General features: G+C 37.0%; 1 protein-coding gene across 2 annotated transcripts in view; it reads left to right on the top strand.

The window, feature by feature from the left end:
• Positions 1 to 22,729, top strand: part of SLC24A2 (solute carrier family 24 member 2) — a 111,821-nt gene that overhangs the window by 33,954 nt on the left and 55,138 nt on the right. For both annotated transcript variants that reach the window (XM_083884005.1, XM_083884004.1), the window contains exons 3-4: positions 21,265 to 21,303; positions 22,358 to 22,466. In XM_083884005.1, coding sequence (XP_083740131.1) covers positions 21,265 to 21,303; positions 22,358 to 22,466 — 148 coding nt within the window. The remainder of the gene's footprint in view (positions 1 to 21,264; positions 21,304 to 22,357; positions 22,467 to 22,729) is intronic.

Genomic DNA, 22,729 nt, shown 5'->3' with positions numbered 1-22,729 from the left:
TGGTACTATCAAATGCACTACTTAAGCTTCAGCATTCTTCATGAAGTCCAACAAACCAGAAAATGATAAAAGACAGTTTTATCAGAAAAAAGCTGTGACATTGTTTTGGGAGAATGAATAAAATATATACTCAAACAAAACAGACCAAAACAAAGATAACCTTCCAGTTTTGAGTCTTCTTAGCTTGAAATCAGTAAGTAAAGCCAAAGAAACACTTGAATAATTGGAAAATGCACTATGCCTTCACCTGTGAATATGGTAATTTGTGCAGAGCAAGAAACAACTGTGACAATGCACATACATTTTAGTAATTGAGAAGTGTACATATAAGCTTCTAGAAAATGTGAAAAGAGTGTTATATACATTTATTTTACCACTCTGCTGATTCTGCTCACATTGATTTGGTCATTGCTTATGATAGGTGAACATGTTGGTACCTGCTTACTGCTGGTCTGACTTACGTGACAGTATTGAAAGGAATGTTTGTTCTGCAAATTTTATAACATGAAAAATAAATAATTCTGAAAATATTTCTAAGATGCTTTGAATCTCTTTTTCAAATGTATATATGCATTACAACAATAAAAAGCATTCTGAGCATCACACAGAAATAGTAGCTCTTCAAGTGTTTATTTTCATCACTGACCAAAAAACGTTGCTCAAGATGCATGAGATTTAACTAGAGCAGATGGAATTAGAAATATCAATTAAGAAGGGACTAGTGAAGATGCTGGATGATTTAACCAAATATTTAGCTCATTCTTTGGATTTTTTGTGTGTGATTGGCAAAGCTCTTTGCAAAAGGTCATATTATTGTCCTGAATTTGCAGATGGAGAGACAAACAGCAATACAGTACATCAAAGGGAGTAGCCCTTTGCTGTCAGTAAGTAGTGCTGGTTTGTGGAAATTTAAAACTTTGTATTTTGTTCTAAATGTGCAGCAATGCTGCAACCCTCTAGAAGGAAAATCATCACAGAGAAGATACTTTCAGCTCTTGACAGATTGTTCCTGTTCTTGTGATATTTTCTGTGGCTAATAAAAAAGCTGCATATTCACTGAGGACCCAATTCACAAAGGTCGTTAAGCACACATTTTAGCAGTATCAGAGATACACTTTAATAAGATGTTCAGTTTCAAAGTAGGCTTTCAGTTTCCAGCATTTGGAGCAAGCATCCTACAGGGCTGTGGATCCTGCACATGGGAAACAGAATTTGTCAGTTATGGGGAGAAGGCAGATTGGTTTCAACTAAAATTGTATGATCTCAATATCACAATATTAGATAGATCACAAGAAGCACTTGTAAATATCGCTATTCTCTTCTCCACCTCTGCTAGGACTGCCAAGGTCATTCAAGTCTTGTCTGTCTTAATGAACAATAAAGCTCTCAATAAAGCCAGGATTCTCCTAGGTCACCATTGTCCTTGCAAGACTAGAAAAAGTGGCTGGAGAATATTCTTAAACCTTCCATTTGGCAAATGAAGAAGAGCTTAGATCAGCACCTGCCTTAGAGGAAAATAACTATATTGCCTCACATAATAATGCTCATCATCAAATCAATACTGGTTTTCATTTTGTATTTTAATGAATTAAATCCATATACCAGTTCTACATAGGTGCCTGCTTAGATGCTTTCAAACTATAAAATTTGTAAAAAAAGCTCTCAGTAGCTTGTATTACCATTTTCTGCTCTCAGAATTGTAGAAATTCTGGCCCTGCTTTTGCTTATAAAGGTTGAGAAGTGATAGGACATACAAGATTCAGCAGCAATAACTAGTGCTGTGTGGATCTGTTCCAGCATTTAAACCAAGAATTTAGCCACAGTATAAAGAAAATGTAATTCCATTTTCTGCCTAGAAATAGGAAAACAAGATCTAAATCCAGGTCAAGAAGTTGACACCTTCTTTGTTAAGTTTCACATTTTTTTCTAGCTCTTCCTTACTGTGCGTAATGGGGACCATTTATCTGCCCCAAATGAAGGAAATGCTAAAATTCAAACCTACAATGTGCTGTTGCTGCACTCCTTGCAGCCACTCTAGGGCTTTGTCTGGTTGCTCTCCCAGCTGACAAATCTGTTACTCTTCCTTCACTTATAAACAGCTCTGACGAAAATGTATGGACTGTCAGAAGAGTACTCCCTTCCTAAAGAAAATGGTAGTAAGATATGGTGTACTGAACTGAATTCTGTAACTATTGTGGGAAATCTGAGGCTGCTTTACTGAGGTGAATGGAGTTCCTCTGGTGCACAGTTGTCTGGCATCTAAATACTGTTTAAATAAAAATGTGGGTATATTGAGAGGAAGAGACCTTTCTTATTATGGAGCTAGTATTAGGCTCCATTATCTCCCAGCAGACCAGAAATGTAGATACATAAGGCCATAATAAATGGATATTCTCAGACAGTTGTGGGAGTAATTTTTGTCTTTAAAAAGTATGTGAAGGAGTTTTGAGGCTTTTAAGAAAAAAGTGCTGTGCTACCCACAGACCTGTGCTAGTACACTCAAGAGATATCCAGAGATAAATACATTCTTGTTCTAACAGAAGAAATGAAAGCAAGACTTTGCTTTCCTCCTATCTGCTGGGCCCTGTTATGCCCCAGCTCTGTCCCAGCAAATCTCAGGGAGGAAAGAGATGTCACAAATTTGTCTGGTCAAATGCCAGATCCTGATTATCCTTCCCATTTGCATAAGGGGCAGCACAGCTGATCTAAGCTGACTGTAAAGCACCTCTAGTAATAGTGATTTGGATACCCTAAGGATCTTATATTTAAATGCGACTTAAGTCCACTACTAATTTTATTCCATTTGAAGGAAAGATATTTGGGCAGAATTACTTAGAACTTATCTAACTTGTCCAGCACAGCAAAATCCACATACAAATGCAAGTGGGATTTCATCATTGTTCTTGTGGTTTCTTCAAAGGACTGTAGAAAAAAATTTGCAGTTTTCTTCACTAACCCTGCTATTCCCCTTCAGTGCTCATATCTTTGTGGGAGAAGCAGCAGATCAGTATTTGCCCCAAATCCACAGGGGACTACCTTTGTTCTCATTTCACTGGTTTATAGTCAACTGTGGTAAAAGAGCCTTAGCAAAATTTCTAATACGCTGGTCTAACCCAGTGATCTACACAGGCATTCATTGTATTTAGATGCAGGAGGGGACACAACAAGGAGAATTATGTGACTCCTGCCTTTGGCTGGGTGTAGCTCTATCAGGGATGCTATGAGAATCAGTACACAGCAGGGAAAGAAGCCTCATTAATCACAGTGTGGACGTGGGCTTCCACTGAGATTTGGCTTAGTCTTCCTGGGACTTTTTTATAAGTCTTTTAATAATAAAATAATGTGAAGAGCAATTCATTTTATCCAGAAAAAAGATTTACTATGAGGAACACTGTAAAATAGATGCAGAGTACCTCACAAGCCACTTGACAGATAGGCGAAATTCAGGTGAAACACAGCAGCCATGTGGCAGCAGTGTGTGACAATGTAAATAAAAATAAAGCAAACTGTCACACTCTTCAATAAATATTTAATATAGACCAAATAGCCTGGTTTTCTCAAGAGGTTTCTTTGCCTCTCTCTGTCTCAAGTTATTGTGTTGTTTTACAGTGAACTGTAGCTGTCTTTCAGAGAGAAATAAAAGGATATTCTTTGATAGACAGAGAGAAATAAAGGCTTTAAAGTCAGTAGAAGTTTAACTTCAGCAGCAGGCTTAGTGGTTTTCAGTCCACTCTTTCAAAAACACTTTGTAAAATAAATGATCCTTACATAAGGCTTGATCATTACATACTTACATAAGGCTTAAAATAAATGAAGTTACTGAAATTTCAATGTTACAGTCTCTCCTCCTGCAAGCCTCTCCTCTCTGACTGAACAAATCAAAGGTTTGGTGTTGGGATGTGGTTGCTTTATTTTACCTTGCACTGTGAAAATATTTTTCACTGATTTTGTGTCATTGAGACCAAACCTGTAGTATCTATATCTGAAAAATATGAAAAACATCTAATTGTACACTTAACAAGTGTTTATAATATATTCTCTAGAAATCTGAACTCACTGTGCTCACTTTTTCTGAATACTTCTCAAACATACAGATGGTGAGCACTATTTAGTAACAATAAAAACGATAAATATGGTGAAGGGATTATTTTTGTGTCTGCTCAGTTCATCCTCCAAGTAAACCATCTGAACCACTAGTCTTTGTCATCTAAGACTTTCTGACACATACTGTCATCTGATGTGGTGTGTTGTTACAATATCAGCTGGCATGAAAAAAGTAAAGAGGAAAAACAATAAAATCAGCGTTACTTGAGAAGATCAGCCCTGGCCTGCTGTTGGAGTCAGGCAAAAGGTGACTCGATTGCAGGTTCTGTTTATTGCTGCAGTACCCATGTCTAATATAATAGATACATTTTACCATGGAAACAGACTCATCTTTTTCTTTCCAATCATAATCAGTACGGTACTGTTAGGTTGGCTTATTTGTAAAGTCTTTCTAATTGTTATTTTTGGATTATAATTGCACATGGTCTTGGAAGTTAAACTTTCTCAGAGCTGGGAAAGGGTGGGCAGTTAAAATAAAACAAAATGTAAAGAAATAGTTTGCCGAAGTGGGAACTTTGCAGTTAAGTGAGAAACAGAATGTAATTTTACTATGTAATTTTACTGAAAAGCTTTATTTTAACCACATTTACTAAAAGGACAAAAGAATGGAATTTCTGTGTCTCTGTAATAGTAAAGTTTTGGAGATGAGAAATACCAAACGTATTTCTGCCATGAATGCTGCAGAAATTGATGAGTGGCATTGCAGTGGTGAATTCATTACCATTTTTCCTGTCCTTTGATTATTTTGAGGTATATGTATAAAATCTCATGTCTGAGAATACAATTTCACGTTTATAAAACCAGTACTGTAAACAGTTTTAATTCAGAGGCATGAAAGTTACGTTTTCAACATAAATTAATAGACTGCCATGGAGGGTAGCAGATGTGCACCTATTTGCTTATGGCAGAAAGGCTAGGATTATTGCTTGTGTGATGTTGATTATTGATTGTATTGATTATTACTGCTTGTGTGATGTTAGCACATGACACTATAAAAAATTATAAGAAATGTATTATTCTAAGCTAGCTATACCTCTGTGATTGGCCCTACTTGATGTACAAAAAGATGACAAAGGCTGAGGACATTAACACTTTGCTGAGTTAAAATATCTAGGATCCAAAATGGCAACTTCCAAAGAACATTAGCTAAAAAGTTCTTTTTAATTTAGTTTTGTTGAACTTGCCTGTTATGATGAGCGCAGAAATTTGTCTTTAAGCAGATTCTGAATGAAAGCAAGAAGAATAAAAAGGAAACAAATGGTTGTGGAGGACATCCAGAAAAGAGTATGGACTAGTAGTCAGAAGTAATAAGTGGAACAGAGATAGCCATGGTAGTAGTATGCCTGATGCATTTTGCAGCAGGTAAAATAGTACAAACAAGTAAAAATACAAGTAGGCTAAAGGAAGGAGAGTATTTTATCCTTTGTCTTAATGAATGAAAAATAATTTTAACAGAGAAGGCATTTTAAAATATTTAAAGCGTGACACTGATATAATGTTGTAAGAATGGAAGAAGTTTCTGGGATTTATATTCTTTTCTAACAGAAGCTGAAACATGGAAAATTGTCTTACAGAGAATGATTTCTTCAGGCTTTTTTTTGTCACTAAGGAGGCTTCATGCTGAGCATTTAGATTGGAGACAGATCAAAATGCAGATGCTTTATTTGGTTACCTTAATAGTTTAATAGGCTTTATGGATTATTAGTCTCACAAGCCTTTTTGAGCTTATAAAATCCTAATGTATTTGCTGTTAGAAATTACAAGCTCAGTCCCAAAAACTCTTACTTGTATGAGCACTTTTATGAGTTCCCTGATCTTTAAGGGTCTGTAAGATGGCCATTCTTAAAAAAAATATCGCAGAAGACAGGAAGTACAAGAAATTCCCGAGGCGACCATATAAAACTATCTTATTCCACTCTGTCCTTCGTAAGGATTTTTGCTCCATTTGCATTCATGCTAACCAAAACCCAAATGGGTTTGTGTGGTAGATATTAATCAAAACTGTATTTATTTTAAAACTGTGGATTTCAGTGACACTGGTAAGGAAGAGGAGTCATCACCTAGAGTAGGAATATCAGGGCACAAAGTCTGTTCAACTGCATTTGAATTCTGAAATGCAGCTCTTCACATGCAAACACAAATCTACTCTACAATACATCTCCCCTAGTTTGCCATGGTTTTCCCAGGGATAAAGTTACATTGCTGTTAACCCCTAAACTGCTGGGTGACATTCCATTTGTGTATTCTAGCCTTGCTTTTTGTTATGCTTTATGATGTTGATTTTTTTATACTAGACCAAGTCTTCTTGACCTTGAAGTTGATATTAAGTCCCTCTACGTTGTTATCCTTGGTTCAAAATTGATGCTCATGAGAGTTTTGCCATATGAATACACTTCTGGCTGGAGCCACTACAGTAATAGCCTTAAAACATCTTGGAGTGGAATTACTTACAAAGGTGTAATGAAGAGTTAATTATGAAAACTAGTTATGAAACTTGATTCTGCAGTGTTCAGGACTCTCTAATTGACAGGCTGCTTTTTTTGTTTAACACTGACCACTGTTTTTCCTTGAATATTTTTATAGACTTTTTTTCCTATATGTTTCTTTCATTCAGTGGTATAGTTCAGAGAGAAGAGAATGCCCAACCATTGCTGCAGGATGTTCTGGCTCAAGTAGCATAAATGTGTACATTTTAGGGTGAACCAACAGGGGTCATAATTGCATCTCTCCATGACACTTATTCAAAATAAATTCAGCAGACAAATTCACTGCCAGCAGAGTAGTTCTGTTGATCTCTTGTGAAGAAATGAGATTTGCACTGCATTGCATTTTCTACCCAGGTATTTAAAGTTCTGTCACGTATTTCTGACCATAATGAAAGTCATATATAACTTTTAGTCCTAAGATCAGTGACAGACCTTGCAGAAAATCTGGCAGGTTTACAGAAAAATGCAAGACAAGACAGTGAATATATTAATGCTATAAAGCTTAAAAATGAAAAAGTAAGAGAGAAGTAATATTGATTCAGAAAGTGTTGAGGAAAAAAAAATGACACAATTAATTAGTCCTTCTTCTGAGAATATCAGACTGAAGACCAAAACAGAACCAGACTAAGAATCCTGAATCAAGCCTTTTCTACAGGAGATTCTGAAACCTTTTTCATTAAGCATGTGGAATGGGATAATTTCTGTTTAAGACTCTAAAATTGTAATTCTCTTTAAAAAACTTTAAAAATACATAAGAAACGTTAATTTTTTTGTTTATGTGTGAGAATGAGTCACGTACTACTGAAAACTGAAGTTTCCCTTAGAAGAACCTAAGAAACTAAGAAAAAGCAGCTATGAAGAAGCCAATACCTTTTACCCCTAACCTTTTAAGGAACCATTGGTTATGCAGTCATTGTTGAAAACTTTTGCTGATACCTTGGGGGAGATGAATACAAAAATATGGGATATAATGTATAATAAGAAGGTTTGTTTCCCAGTGTATAGTAGACTAGCTCTTGCATATTGCCACACCACCATGCTCAGACCTTTAATGCAGAAATGAAGCTTGCTTGCTTTAACTTGTTTAATCCTAATAAGTGGTTTATGCCCATCTACGTTTACAAGGTTATCCTCCCAAGGATAAAGCAGCAAAAATAGCATTTTATAAATTAAACTGAGATTCACCTTCTTAGTTTCTGAAATCAGAAGAAATTGTAGGTGTTAGACACTAGGCATAACTTTGAGTAAGGCAAATTTAGAAGAAAATTTAGACCTAGAAGATGAAGTACTTCTCTTTTTTTCACCAGGTAAAACAGTTTGTAAGGTTTAGATTACAGAGCAAGATTTCTCTTCAGCTAATGAAAGAAGAGAACAAATGAATTAAGAAAACCTAATGTGGTTTTTTTTTCTACGAAAATCAGGCATGCAGACATCACAATAAACTGTGACGTCCTAGACGACAAAAACACAGTGCAGAAATTATTCTAATTCCCTTTTCTGTAGAGGGCTACACATTCTGAGAGAAAAAATGCCTGAAGTAATTAAAGAAATTAGTGCTCCAATTATCTGTTGGAAGAATTATGTGAAAATTGATAATAAAAGGCTTGGTGCAAAGGCTTTAAATCACTCTATTTCAATTAAATATTAAGCAGGGTATGATTACAGAAAATTCCCAATGTGATGATGCCAGTGAAAAAAACCTTCTCTTTCTAAATACCAGTAGAATCCACATTGCCACATCAGATTTTTACAACTCTGTGTGTAATATGACTTCTTTCTTGCAGAACTTGTGATGAAAGTGATTAGGTTTTGTTTGTTTGGAACATTTCTGCTTCTGGTTCTGTTGGTGTTCTGATACACTTAATTGTCTTTAGCTACAAGATATGCAGTGTGTTTCTTACTAGGTTTTCACAGTGCCTTCATCAGACACGAATGAAGGCCCTTTTGTTGGGTATTCTTTCATGGTCCAAGAAGACATAATTATAATTCACTTGTGCCACAAATGCTTAATGATCACTATGGTTTTCGTAGAAAAAGATGAAATCCTAGATCTCAGGATTAGTCTTCCTTCGGAAGTCATGGTTGGAAAGATTTAGCCAACAGGTCTACATTTCTCTGGAATATTTCTGTTGTGTGTTTCTGAGAGATAAATAACATAAATCAGTGCCTTTCCCCCAAAAATCAGTGGTAAGAATTCAGCCTGCCCCTGGGTCCATGATTGCTTCTCAGGCAGAAAAGTTACACTTTATTGATAGAAAATATAGGCAGTCATTTGATCTTTTATTTAATAAGATAAGTAATATAAGAGCACAACTGATTCTGTGAGTAGCACATTTTCTTCAGGCACACAAAAATTTGTACTTTCTGTGTCTTTACGGCACTTCTGTCTGTTACAGTTTTCCATCTCATCCCTTGCCATCTCTTGTTTTCATTCAAGATGCTATGTCATTTTATATGGCCTAAACCAAAGAATGAGTTCTTCTGTATTATATACAATTGCAAATTAAGCTGGTATAGTTGTGTTAGTCAATTTATTTCCATCAGTGGAACTAATATACATAGCTTCTCCACAGAACTAATAAGAATCTGTAGAGCAGTTTTTCCAAAGGGTGTACCAAGACGTCAATTCTATGTTGGCTTTTAGGTCCAAAGTTTTTGGCGAAATGACCAGTCCATCCCCATGCAAATCTGTATTCTACTACTCTCTAGCTGTGCCCAAAAGATTGCAACAAAATCTGCAGTGACCCAGGCCAATTCTCCAGTCCTTTTTTCACAGATGGCATTACTAATCCAGCAGACAGGAGCAGCTCTTGTTTATACCCAACCTGAACGAGCCTTTGGCTAGAAATGAGACACAAAAGTGTTGGAATCCTGTTATAGTTCCTGAGTCGCCATCCTTTAATGAGCTCAGAGCTCAGTTTATAATGTTGTCCTTACTTGCCTGTGACTCTGACTGTGGTGGAGGCCAGGAGTGAAAGCAGTGAGTGTTGTGGCACGTGGCTGAGCCGCAGCGTGACTGCTTGGTGGTGTGTGAGGCTGCTCTGGATGCTGCAGTTGGGAGTGGCCAGGCATTACTTTATCTGGGAGAAACACTAGAAAAACTCACCATAATTTGCTATAGCCTTAGGAAAGCAATTTTCATTGTGTGTTGTTCTTTTAAACAGCCATTCTTGTGAGAGCTGACTAGCATGGGTAGGATACAGTAGCATAGGTGGGATATGAAGTGACTTAAATGCTTTTTGCCGAAATGTTCAGGCAGTTGGTCTTGTTGGAGCAGTTGAATTCTCCAGATCATCAGTGCCGTTTGATCTGGCTTGTCAGGGTAAATAACTCAATCTTGAGCCCTCAGTTTTCCCAGCCCTCAGTGCTGCGTGTCAGACACTTGTGACTTTAAACTACACCAAAAGTCTTCAGATTTTTGCATCTGGCTGTTTGCTGAGATAGGCTCCAGGCTGAGCTGACAAAATTCCAACAATCTGCAGGGTGAAAGTAGACTGCATTACTTCAAAAGCCCTTGTCAGGAAAGGTCTGGGAAAAAGTGTGAAATAGGAGCACATCCTACAGATAAACTTTATTATAACCATAATAAAACTGTAATTTGCATTGCAAAAGGCATCTTTTTCACTGTATTTTTGCTTTGTATCTAACTATGAGATGGACACTTCTCAGCATGCTGTGGAATAAATATAATCTCTTTTCCTGCATGCACAATCAGATTCTGCTCTCAATTAATTTAGTTTTATGCTAATGCCATGAAATTAATTCCAAGTGGTGTGAAATCAGACTTTGAGCCAGTATTTTTGTAGGGTTGATCTACTGGGTATATGGCAGTGTCTCCTTTACTTCTTTTTTTTTTTTTTTTTAATTAAGATTATGATTTTACCTGATCTTCTTAATTTGTGTCATGTAATTGCTAAATCTCTGTGAACCAGAATGCAGAGGTTTTGATAATTCAGATTTAACCAGAATATTGAAAAACACAATTGGTTTGAAAGGAGATTTTTGTGATTGTAAATACGAAAGTTCAGTTTGCAAACCACGTACTGTTAGCAGGAATTGAACAGTGACAGATCTGATGATTTATCCCTTTTAATAAGCACGGTTTTGAGCCAAAAGGAAAAAAAAAAAAGATTTTAATGAAACAAGAACACTTCAGGTGTTGCCGTTGACATCCACAGCACAATTGCAGGAATACTATTTGTGAAGCATATTAAAAATGTACATACTGTCTACTGTATGTACACAGATGTCTACTGTAAAACCGCCAGTAAAACAAACAGGAGGCAGACAGACTTTGGGAGTTCTGTGTTTCTCCTCATTCTGTCCACACACTGTTTTACAAACAGAAAGATAATTCTACAAGATTCAAATACATTTGAATCCTTTGACTCTCTTAGTCAGCATTACAAGCACAAAAGGTTAATGTAAGAGACTATGTATGGAACCCCATGTAATAAAAAAGTAACTTAAATTCATAGGATCCTGATTGGATACTCACAAACTCCTATGTGAAAGAATAATGTTTACTGACAGTTTAGCTTGAAACAGACTGCAATTATCTAAATCTCAGGTAGTGAAAAGATTCACGTGTGCATTATTTACTGAAGTTTTTACATGCTTGCAGAGTGATTGCAAATTCATGTTGAACTAGAAATATGTAGATTTATAACAGTGGGAGTTTTCCAGTTTATGGATTACTTCCAGACAGATTAACACTACAGAGCATGTAGTGATTTCTGTTTTACCTTAACTAAAAGTTTTCTTTTTATGACAAATTTAATTGTATTAAAATTCTGTCCTAGAGAGCTAGGTCGCTTCCTCCTGAAGCAACTAGATGTTTGTAGATCCAGGAGTATGTGCACTACCTGGAAACAGATTCATTTTGGGCTGTTAAAGCCAAAAACACGCTAACCTAAAATGTAGCCTCAAGAACTGGAGTTTGGCTATTAAATAATCACAAATGCATATACTTAGGCTCAGAAGGTATTTTTATTTGTCTTAATAGAATTCATACCCAGTGTATTTCATTCTGAGGGCCCAGCTACACCGTGCAAGTTCAGCTCTTAGTTTCAAATCCCCTGTCTTGGGTGACTTTACTTAATGCAAGGGTGCAGTTTTGGTTAAAAACTCTCCCCAGTCCTTCCATTTGGTGTACCTTTTACATTGAAGAGGGACTCTTCAGGCTGGGCAGTACTGAAAACAGTGGGATGTAATAGCCCTCTTGTTGTTAAGTGCAGATAATTATGACCATGCTTCTTATTGAAAGCAGATAGCTGAAACAGTGGGAACATCCCTCTCAGATACAGAGGTGTGCCAGTCCCTGAAACAGAAGTGTTCCTGATGGTCTGGGTTTCCATGGGCATTGTGTGATGTGCCTGCCAGTGAGATAGGAAAAAAAAAAAAAAAGGCAGCACCATGAAAGAAGCACAGGTTCTGAGGGAAAAATTATGAGAGGAAAAGACCTCATCACCCACTGTCTTCAACTTCTCTCAACAGGAAGCAGAGGGCCAGGCACTGATCTCATCTCTCTGGTGACCAATGACAGGACCTGAGGGAATGGCCTGAAGCTGTGTCAGGGGAGGTTTAGTTTGGATATTAGGAAAAAGTTCTTCACTTAGAGGGTAGTTGGGAACTGGAACAGCTCCCCGGGGAAGTGGTCACAGCACCAGCCGGTCAGAGCTCAAGAAGCATTTGGACACTGCTCTCAGGCACGTGGTGTTACTGTTGGGGTGGTCCTGTGCAGGACCAGGAACTGGACTTGATGATCCTTGTGGGTACCTTTCAGCATATTCTGTGAATCTATGATTTTGTGACAGAGACAGACTGTGCATTTGGGGAGTAACTGATGGCTAAAAGGATGCTTATAGCTGGGGGTAATGGCATGGCCTTGTGCTTGTGACTTCTGCAGTTGTAGACTGCAGACTTAGAGAGACCAGAATTTAATTTTTATTGTAGTGGAATGGAATTACATAAAAGATGGATGGGGTTACTGTGAGTTTCTCTTCTCTTGTTAATTGAAAGACCTTGCAGATTGTGATTTTGGCTGGCGTCCAAAATAACATTTCTCAGCAAAGTCTCAGAGAAATTTCATGTTTTGCAGTGAAGCTCATCTGGCAGCTTACAAGTGAAGAAATACTTTTGCCATAGACAAAAAATGGGATAAAGAGGTGAAAAGCAGCTAAGGGCTCTACCTCAGTAGCACCAGGAGCTGCTTAGGCTGCCACCCTCACTGCTTCACCGTGAACTCTTTCTTGCTTTTCTGCAGTTTTGATCTCCTATTACATCTCCTTAAGTCCTTCCTAACTCCAGCACATCTCCTTCCCCAATGCCTTATTCTCCTCGATCACAAGGGGAATTATCCTTGGAGCTGTATGTTTAGGTTAAATGTTAATTAGGAAGCTGTTTTGGGAGGACCAGACTTCATAGGGAAGAGGAGCAGAGCCACTGTTTCTGCACTGGCAATGATTTCCCTGCAGACATCTGGGTCATAGTTGTAGGGACGAATCAGTAGTGTGAAAGGCAGTGTGAAATAGCAGACTGATGAAGGAAAGTGGGCACAAAGATTTTCTGTCTATCCTTGGCTGTGCCATGAAGAACACAATTTCTGTCGTGATCCAGACACTGAGAGCCAAAATGGGGGAGATCTGATTTCAGGTCTGAAAGTTGTAACACTTCATTTAGGAAGAACAGTGTAATTTAGATCATTCTGCAGCAGTTTCATCTCTTAGCTCTAAAGGAGTTAAAAGTAACCTGGCACATGCATACTGCAGACTGTCCAGAGCACACATCTGGTGGTCTCTAGAATCTCAGCATGCAGGGATGCTCTTGATTTCAGAGCCACATATCTTAGATCTCTTTCATCTCAATGCCAAGCAGAACATTGTAGAAAATTAGTTAGAAGCAGGTGTAATCAGAGTTAAAGCAGAAGCTAATGTAGTCCTCTTTTTTTCTTCTCCTAATTTGAAGAAAACTCTTTTGTTTTATTTTATGGTTGTAGATGAAATTTGGAAATCACACTTGGCTCTCTGTCTACAGCTCCATAACGCTCACTTGCAGTACAGTGCTGCTTTCTTTTCTGCAGTTTCCTCTGTAAAATTTCTTCTCTATTTCTTCATAAAAGATTTTCTCCCTACCATTTCTTACCCCTGCACCAGGTGTAAGACAAACCCTTAGATGGCATTTCAGTGTTTCATTTGATAAGAAGGACCTAAGAGGCAGTTATGGAAAAGCTGAAAATGGTTATGTGAAGGATTAATACAGAGGCAGATGGTATTCAATGTCAGTTAGAAGGACAGTGAGCCTGAAATACTATTGAGTCAAATAGGTAAAAATAAGATACTTTCTTTTAGGAATACTTTGTCTTGAACATGATGTCTAGTTTCACATTTTAAAAGTGAGAACATGTAACATAATCCAGTTAGTGGGTGAATACAAAAAAAAATAAAATAAAAAAAAATCACATTTTCATTTGCTTCTCTCTTAAAATGTTGAGGAATTAGTATACTAGCATCCTATGGGATATAAAAATCACATATGTTCTGTGTGCTTTGATTACATGAATTCTCATATAATCTTGTAAACCCATAGCTTCAGACTTGTTAGAGACATAAATAGTGCAAAAAAATTAATAATCTTGGATGTTTGTTTGTTAGCTTACAAAACATTCTAAGAGGTGCATTTTGATCCTTTACCTGTAGCTGCTCTCGAAGATTTGCTTTGTAGCTTATTGAAATGAATCTTTATGTTGTGCTCAGCAGGAGATACAAAACCCAAAAGAGCACAGTTGATTGTTGTAGGGAGGGCAGTCATACCCAGTAACTTGCCCTTAATGTTATCAGCCCTCTCCATAAGAACAAAGTTCTTTACAAACAGTGCCTCTGTTCCTAGCTAACAAGTGGGGTTTAGCAGTCAGAAAAGAAGCTGACTGCTAGACTTTTACTATTACACTGGTGTGAAAGTGATACCCGTCTTATTGCAGCCCATAGCTGCCTGCATGCTCCTAGGGAGGATGATTTTATGTTTTGAAACACAGTTATTTGGAACATTTGTACCTCAATACCAGCTGTATTCTGATGCTTTTCTTTAGACCCACTCTCTCTTTTTTTCAATGTGTGAGTTAGACCACTTTAAATGTTATTACTGTTTCATGAGAAAGGTGGTCCCACAGGATAGCCAAGGCTTTCACTTTGGCCAGTATTCTATGTTCTAGTCTCTGTCCGTTTCTGGTGCTCTGGGAAACATGCACTGTGGAGCAATACTCAGCCTTTTTCCCAATATCATTCATTATTGTATATGCCTCTCACATGTTTGCTGATATTCTTCCTGCAGCCACTATCCGGAGAGCTCGATCAGGCATTTCTGCCAGCTGACAGTAAAGTCAGCAGAGACCCTGGTAGCAAAAAAGTCACCTGGAGGGGAAAGGCAGCCCTGAAATAATATGGGAGAAGTGAGCAGATCTAGGTGGAACAGGGACAGGGCAGCTGAGGATGTGCTGATTCAGCATTTCCTCTCTATGGGCTGTGCAGGCTGGTTTCTTCTCTGCAGCTGGAGCTGTCCTTCAGGATCTCCAGGGTGCTGGAGATGGAAAGGCAGTGCAACTGCAACTGCAGCCTTTTTGCATGTGTGATGAATCCTCTGCAGTATACAACCAACTGACTGCAGTGAAATTTATTCAGGAGCTGCAAATCAGCGTAGCAACAGCCACAGTTGAGATTTGTCAAACATTTTCCCCTCTGGGAATTATTGTGACCACTTCTAAGGCAAGCTCTGAAGCCATCATTATCTGTAGCAGATTCTTTGTGTGTTTAGGCAAGGAGAAGTACCAGAAAATGCTTTTTTGCTAGCTTCTTACTAAGCCAGTCATGTTCGATTGAGTTGCAAGAAATGAAGAGCAAGCATTTCCTGTCAGTAGTCTCTGTGGTGTAATTGCAGTTCAGATTAAAACCTTCCCAGTCTCGTCCTTACAATTTGCTTCTTGTTTCATAGGTGATTTTACTTCCAAAATTTCTTAAGATTCGAGAACTGATACTTGGAGCACTCACTAATGCACTCACTAATGCTTTCTCATGTAATGTTTTTGATGAAACAGCCACATATTAAAGACTTTAGGTCCACATATTTTAAAGTTAGCCACATAAATCCATACTGAAGTACTTAAACTGTCACTTGTGAACACATGTTTTGTGCATGTGTATCTAATGGCTATTAAGTACTGACATCTAGATATTTATTTATTTATTTATTTATTTATTTATTTAAGGATTCTTTTGCCCTCCTGAAAGTTACATAGACATACAGAGGTGTGGTGCTGTGTGCACAAAAAATAGCAAAAGGTGACTTCATTAGTAAGTCTTGAAACGAGGATAAGAGGAACAACTTAAAACTGTGTAATTACTTTTGACACTAAGGTGATTAAAAACTCATGAAGTCTTTAAGCTTGAGCTTTTATATTGCCACCCTAAGCCAAAGATACCTGACTTTAAGCAAGTTCAGAGAAGGTAAAGAGACATGGGGCAGACTCTTCCTTACACATGATGAGTAACTAAATACCATATAATTGATTATACGGTCTGACTGGAAGAGCCTTATTTCACACAATGGGATGCACAGATATCTGGAATTAAATCAGTTGACCTAACTTCAGCATGTGATTTAGCATGGCTTACACTATCCATTTGTCACTGCTCAAATCAACTAAGATGCATCTCTTCTGAGCATTTATGAGGCTTCACTATGTGTATGCACATTGGGTAATGACATGAACAGACTGGCATAAAAGAGACAACACATCTGAATTAACAAAGCCATTTTGCTTTTTCCAGAGCTACAACTTTCACACTTGGTGCCTTTAAACAAGCAGTTGTAAATGGAGCCAGATATTTCATTTTGGTGGTCCAGGTTAATGTCTTTAGAAGTTCAACCTCTAATTTAATACATTCTTCATTTTGATGAGTAAAGCAACTTCTGATGAGTGAAGCCTCAGTTTAATTTTGGATGTGGTTTTGTGAATCATATTTATTTTCTTCAACAATACAGAGACCTGCTTCTTCATGTAAAAACCCCCTGTTTTATTTTACTTTTAGGAAAGGGAAAGGTGAAAAAGGAAAGAAGGCAAAGTGAAAGAGAGCTTTAGTGTATTTTTCTACAGTGTGGTTACTAAAGCTTTTTCTTCGTCTGTTTTAAATAAGATCCAAGGTCCTGTGTGCGGTGTTAATTCTGTATGGATTCAGATACTGATGTCTAAGCAGTAACATATAAGTTAAAATCCTTACTATCAGTTTACTATAGCATAAACACACAGGTACTCTCTTGCAGCTACTTGCAGCCTTTCTACAAAAATAATCTAGAGAGTGGGGCAATGAGGTCTATCACCTTCAGTTATAAAGTTGTACTGGCCCCACTGCAGCACCTGACAAAGTTTCTGCAGGTGGTGACGGTCAGCTTTTATTTCCATGGATGCCTAGAATTTTAGTTTAAATATATTGATACCACTAGGATTTGATCTTTCCAGCTGACCATCAGGTAGGCAAAGGTTATAACTTTGGATTGTTTTGGAGTATTCACATAAAGGAGCTCTAAAGGATTCTAGTTTGGTAAAAAATTCAGAACTGTATGTATTAAGAGAACTAAATAAAGTATTACCTTCATTTTTTGGTTTCCTCACTAAGCTTATTTGGCTTATTTCTGAAATCTGCCTAGCTGAATTTGTTACTAGGATTTTAGTTATGTCTTTACCTGACTTACCATGTAATTTCAAAGAAATGCAGAGCAGTTCTATTCCAAGTACCTTACTAGCACTCCTTAGGCTGCTGGTTTTTAGAAATTAACTAAGCTGTCTGAGGTTAACTAGACTGACTTCACTGGCTGCTTTGAAATCTATCTCATTTTTCTGCAGTTCAGTCTAACAAAAAACCCTACAGACCTAAAGTGTAAGTTTAGAGAATCCTAGAAAAATGCTCCAAGAAAACTTATCTTCCGTAATTTACTTGAGGACTGACAAGTGGTGACTCACTGCCAGCTCTAAAAGTTGCTGTGTCCAGATGCCACTTTTTGAAGCAGGCACAAGAGAGAGCAGCAGTAGTCCTGTGCTAGAAAGCATCTTGAGACAATTACGTAAATTCCTGTCTGGGCTCACATAATACAGTAATTGGAGACACCATATTGCATTCAGCACCACACTGCCAAATAACAAACATCACTAAATGCCATTATTCCCAGAAAAGCTGATTGACTGATTGATTGATTTTTAACATCTTTTCGTTATTATATTTGGAAAATATTTATCAAGCAGAAAAGAGATGTGAACCCACATTGCAGAAAGGGTGTTGAAATACCATTACATTTTCACTTGCTTTTGTTTGACAACTTGCTTTTCTCATGTTAGGAGAAGAGAATGGGCAGTCCAGTTCACTGATTGTTTCTGGCTACTGAACCTTTAACATGGAAACTTCAATTAGAGCAACAACTGGTCGAGCTGCAGACAAGTCTGCTCTCTAATTTTGGTTGTGGACTACACACTAATGGATGATTCAAGTTACTAGCCATCTTTTGTTAACAGGGATGCTCTCCGTCAAATACCTAGAGCTTTTTATAGATTCTCCTCCTTTGACTGTCATGATGCCCTTTATGTCAAAGGAGAGCACTGGGAGACTTACCAGGCGCTTCGTGAGCCATCACCTCTCGCATGAATTACTCAGAACCCTGGTTTTCAACAACGTATGTTCCCAAACAAGACAAGGGGAGTTGTCAGGCTCAATCACTGATGGACTTAGATCACTGAGGAAGAGAGATGTGTGAAAAGAATACCAGAAATCATTTCTCCATAGCAAGGAGACTTTTTTATGTACTCTTCCTGAAACAAAATGTTTTAATATTTTTAGCTCATCTGAAGCAAGCTTGAGTACATGATCATTGATGGCGGCAGGAGGATGGACAAATTCTTATGTCCTGCCATGGAGTATGGGAACACTAAAAAATACTCCATTGAGTTATCTGAAAAAGTTTAGTGATCTGTCTAATAATTTTATAATTCTGATAAAAACACGATAATGAATTGTGCCCCAAATACTTTTTAATAAGAAGGTATGCTAGAATGCATTTTCTTCACTTTGCAGAATCATAATGAATTTGTAGTTTTAAAGAAATTCATGGTTTTTAAAGCATGTAATTGCAAAAGATCATTTTTACTAGTAAAACCTTCAGAAGTATTTGTACTGTATAAGACATGGAAGTTTAATCTCTTTCTGATCCTAAGGGAACTAACATGCAACAGTTGCCATGATTTAAGAACAATCCTATCTTTACAGAAAACGTGTATTTTCTTTTAAATATCATTGTTGAGTGTGTCCACAAATGCAGTATTTGCTCCCTGTGCAAAGAAACACCACCAACTGAACCAGTTTTTAAGTGTTGTCTCAAATTAAGATGGCATAAAATGCCTGAATAGTCAATGTTTCTGCTAGGAAGAAATGATGCTTTAAGATACTTTCTCATACAGAGTGTGACACCAAAACTAAGTAGCAAAGACTATGTTCAAGACTTGCTGTGAACAATAGTAAAATAGTTCAATTTTCCATCCTGGTGTGGTCAAAATGCCATCCAGTACTGTAAACAGCAACACAACTGAATTTTTCACTGCCATAGTTTAAGATACTATTAAAGGTGGGGTTTTTTATTGTTAATCCAGGATATGATCCAGGAAATGTAAGTATTTAGTATCACCAGAATGTCAAACAATTGTTTACGTGCCCAGTTTTGAAATTGTCCTGAATATTTCTGCTAGGATATAACTTGACTGGCAAGTTCAACTCAGAATCAATTTCATGGCTAATCCTGAGTGGAAAAAATAATTTTAAAAATCCATTTCATGCTGTATGCCCCAATTTGTATTAGCAAATAATTAAATTATTTCACACTTCTGTTTCCTTAATGCATATGGAAAATATGTTTCATTATTTTTTCTCTTCTTGGTATAATTATCTTCTACTAATTAAATTATATGGCGCAAATGATTGACTAGCGGTTTTTATGCATTCATTTAGCTTCATCTCATTCTTTTTCAAATAAATGAGAAGTCTTTTGTTCAACATGAAATTTTGAAAAGTGATAGTCTTCAGACCTTTGTCAGGTAGAAAGTACAATTTACTCAGTTTCATCAATTATACATTCTCTTATGTTTCAATATTAAAAATAAAGAAATAGATATCCTGTCTTCAGAAAATCAAAGTTCCAAATTCCAAATAGTAATTTTTTTAAACTTCTAATCAAGTTCCAGTTCTGCTCATTCATTCATCTATTACAGCCTTTACTTCTGTAACTATAGTCATGGTGCCTTAGGACTCAACTACCCTAAACTGCTCTTTTTTGGAGACACTAAAAACTTTTCCCAGCTTGTCTTTTTTGCTTTATTGCAAATTCTGCTGTGTGATGGATTTTTTTCTATGAAGGTTCCTCAAAGTACTCACGTATTAATTGTGGATTTGCTCATTTGTGTGGATTTGTATCTGAAAGACACAAATGTATATGTATTACTTATAACCATATATACGTACACGTTAGGCCAACATTTTCTAAGATGCATCTTCTTTTAAAATGACATTTTAGAGCACAGATTTTGTATTTTCTTTCTGTTTCATTTTCTTTTTTATTCTTTTCAAAGTTCTTTTTGTGATAGTTTTCTTCAATAAAGCATAAAACTTTTTTTCTGTTATTTTATCGCTCAAGGATAGATTTATTTCAGTGACAGGTAGGTCCTTTATTAGAACAAAGATGTTTTTGTTGTCTAATTATCTTTTTCTTGAGTTAATAGTTCAGAGCTGTAACAGTACATTTTTGACAAAGAGTTTGGTTCTTACTATTCTTGTATTTATTATGGAACATAAAGGATATTTGCTCTGTCATCAGTGTTTGCTCATAGCTGCTTGCCTTCCACTTAACCTTCAAGATTAATTAACCCAAAAGGCATGTCCAAAAAATTACTGTTGATGTGTGTCCAAAAACTGGGTTTCACTGAATGGGAGAGATTGTTCCATAGCACAGCTGTGATGTAATTTTTTTTCTGTGTATTACATAGCACTAAAGAAGAGTCCTTGAGATGGAGAAAATAATTTAAGACCCATTCAGAGTCTCATTTTCCTTCATGGCAGGGCAGTGTGTGCCATGTGGCTTGCCCTTAATCAGAGCTGCCAGTTTAAGCTAAATGATAATTTGTAGGGAGGGGTTAAACTGAAACATACTTTTTCATTTCCTTGTCTAGTCTCTTCCTGCAGTATACCAAGGTTACTGTTTTTAGGCATTTTGTGGAACAAATGGTCAATCCTAAGTTTCTTGTTGCCCTTATTCTTCTATCTTCACTCTCTCAAAGTGGTTGCTGTAGAGGGAGTTTGTCTCCCTGGATAATTAGTATGAAGTGAACATTGTGATCTGCAGCCTGGCTGCTGTGCCAGGCCCTGAAATGACAGCAGTCCCTGTCCCAGAAACTGACTAGAGTAAAAGACACTTGCACACTACAATGTGAATTTACTCTGATTTACTTGATCAGTACCATGCCCTGAGTGGTTCAAAAATCTGTCACAATAGGATTCATAGGATCAGACATGTGTGATGTTCTACTGCCTTTCCATTCCCTGTGTGCTCCATCTGACACTTCTTTTTGTTCTTTTTCCCATTTATGCAGTCGCCCAGTGCTGGAGACAAGGATGACCAAACATTAACGGTATGCAGCAATTATACATCTGAGCATTTGTTTCTCAGGAGGGTGGTGAGGCAAGCCTTACATTAGTTTGGCATGCATCAACATTTTTCTAAAAAAAAAGTTGCTGGGATTCCTTTTGCCTCTTATACTGATGTAGAGTTTAAATAATTTATTTCCAAACATAAAGCAGTGAATGAATCTTCTTTATTGGTTTCTATGATTTATTATTTTGTGTGTGTATGACACCAATGATTAATCCATGTATTATTGCCAAACGTTATTTTCTTCAGTGTTGGTTTTTTCACTCAAATTGAATTTCAGAGTCTTTCTAGTCAGTCATCTGTTGGCTCTCACTGCCCTTTTTATTGAAACAAGCAAACAGCCACAAAACAGTCTTACTCTACGAGATATGTACAGTGCATCAGTTATTGTTCTAGACAATTGCATGGGGAACAGAATCTCAGAGTATGTTTTATATTTTGTTACAAGCATGCAAAAGATGCTTGTACATTAGATTCGTTGCTGTAGATTTCTGTATTGCTTTGCCACATTCTCAGTCTGTTTTTGCCATAAGACTTCAGTGGATTGAGCCAAAGTGAGGAACATATTTCTGACTGACTGCCATTAAAAAGAAGTACCGTTTGTCCTTCTTCTCCATAGTTTTGATCATACGCATATTTGCAATGTACTGAAGTAATAAAAATTATAATTTACTTCAGGGATTAATACAAAAGGTTCTACAAAGAAACAAATTATTAGTTCTTCCTGATGCAAGCTTGAGGCTTTCATTTTCTGAACACTTTATGAGTTTTCACAAAGAAGGATTCTTTTTGCCTGTTTTTTTTCCTGAATCCTGGGAGACTAATGTTTTTTCTGACAATTCTCCTACAGAGAAATTGTCTGTGCTTATGGCAATGGGTGATAAAGTCTGTACCTTAACATAATCTGCTATAGGCGATAGTTCAAAATGTCTCATTGTCCAGTGAGGTGTGAGATTAATTCTTACTGTTTCAGACATCCTTCCTCACAAACAACAAAAACCCCCTAAATTCTTCACCATATTTTTTTACACTAGACCAAGCCACGTCTCCAGCGGGGAGGAAGCTCTGCATCTCTCCACAACAGTCTAATGAGGAACAGCATCTTCCAGCTAATGATTCACACACTTGACCCACTTGCTGAAGGTATGCCTATAATTTTTTTTTTTTTCTTTCCTGATGCAAAAGCAAACAAATGCTTTATTTTCTCTTTCTTTCCATGAAACTATTTTTTGCATTTCTCTTGCTTTCATCAGTATTTTCTGAATGTGTCTGGTTTTTCTGAGAGAGTTCTGCACTTTTATGGTGTGATATGCATACTCCCACCAGGACTTCCAACTTAGGAAATGTGTTCATTGCAGTGGAACTGAAACTGGTCATTTGGTTGATGCATAACTACTGCTTCTTTT

Source organism: Zosterops lateralis, assembly GCF_965231275.1.
Source record: "Zosterops lateralis genome assembly, chromosome: Z".
Classification (NCBI taxonomy): domain Eukaryota; kingdom Metazoa; phylum Chordata; class Aves; order Passeriformes; family Zosteropidae; genus Zosterops; species Zosterops lateralis.
This window is presented reverse-complemented; position numbering and strand designations above follow the sequence as displayed.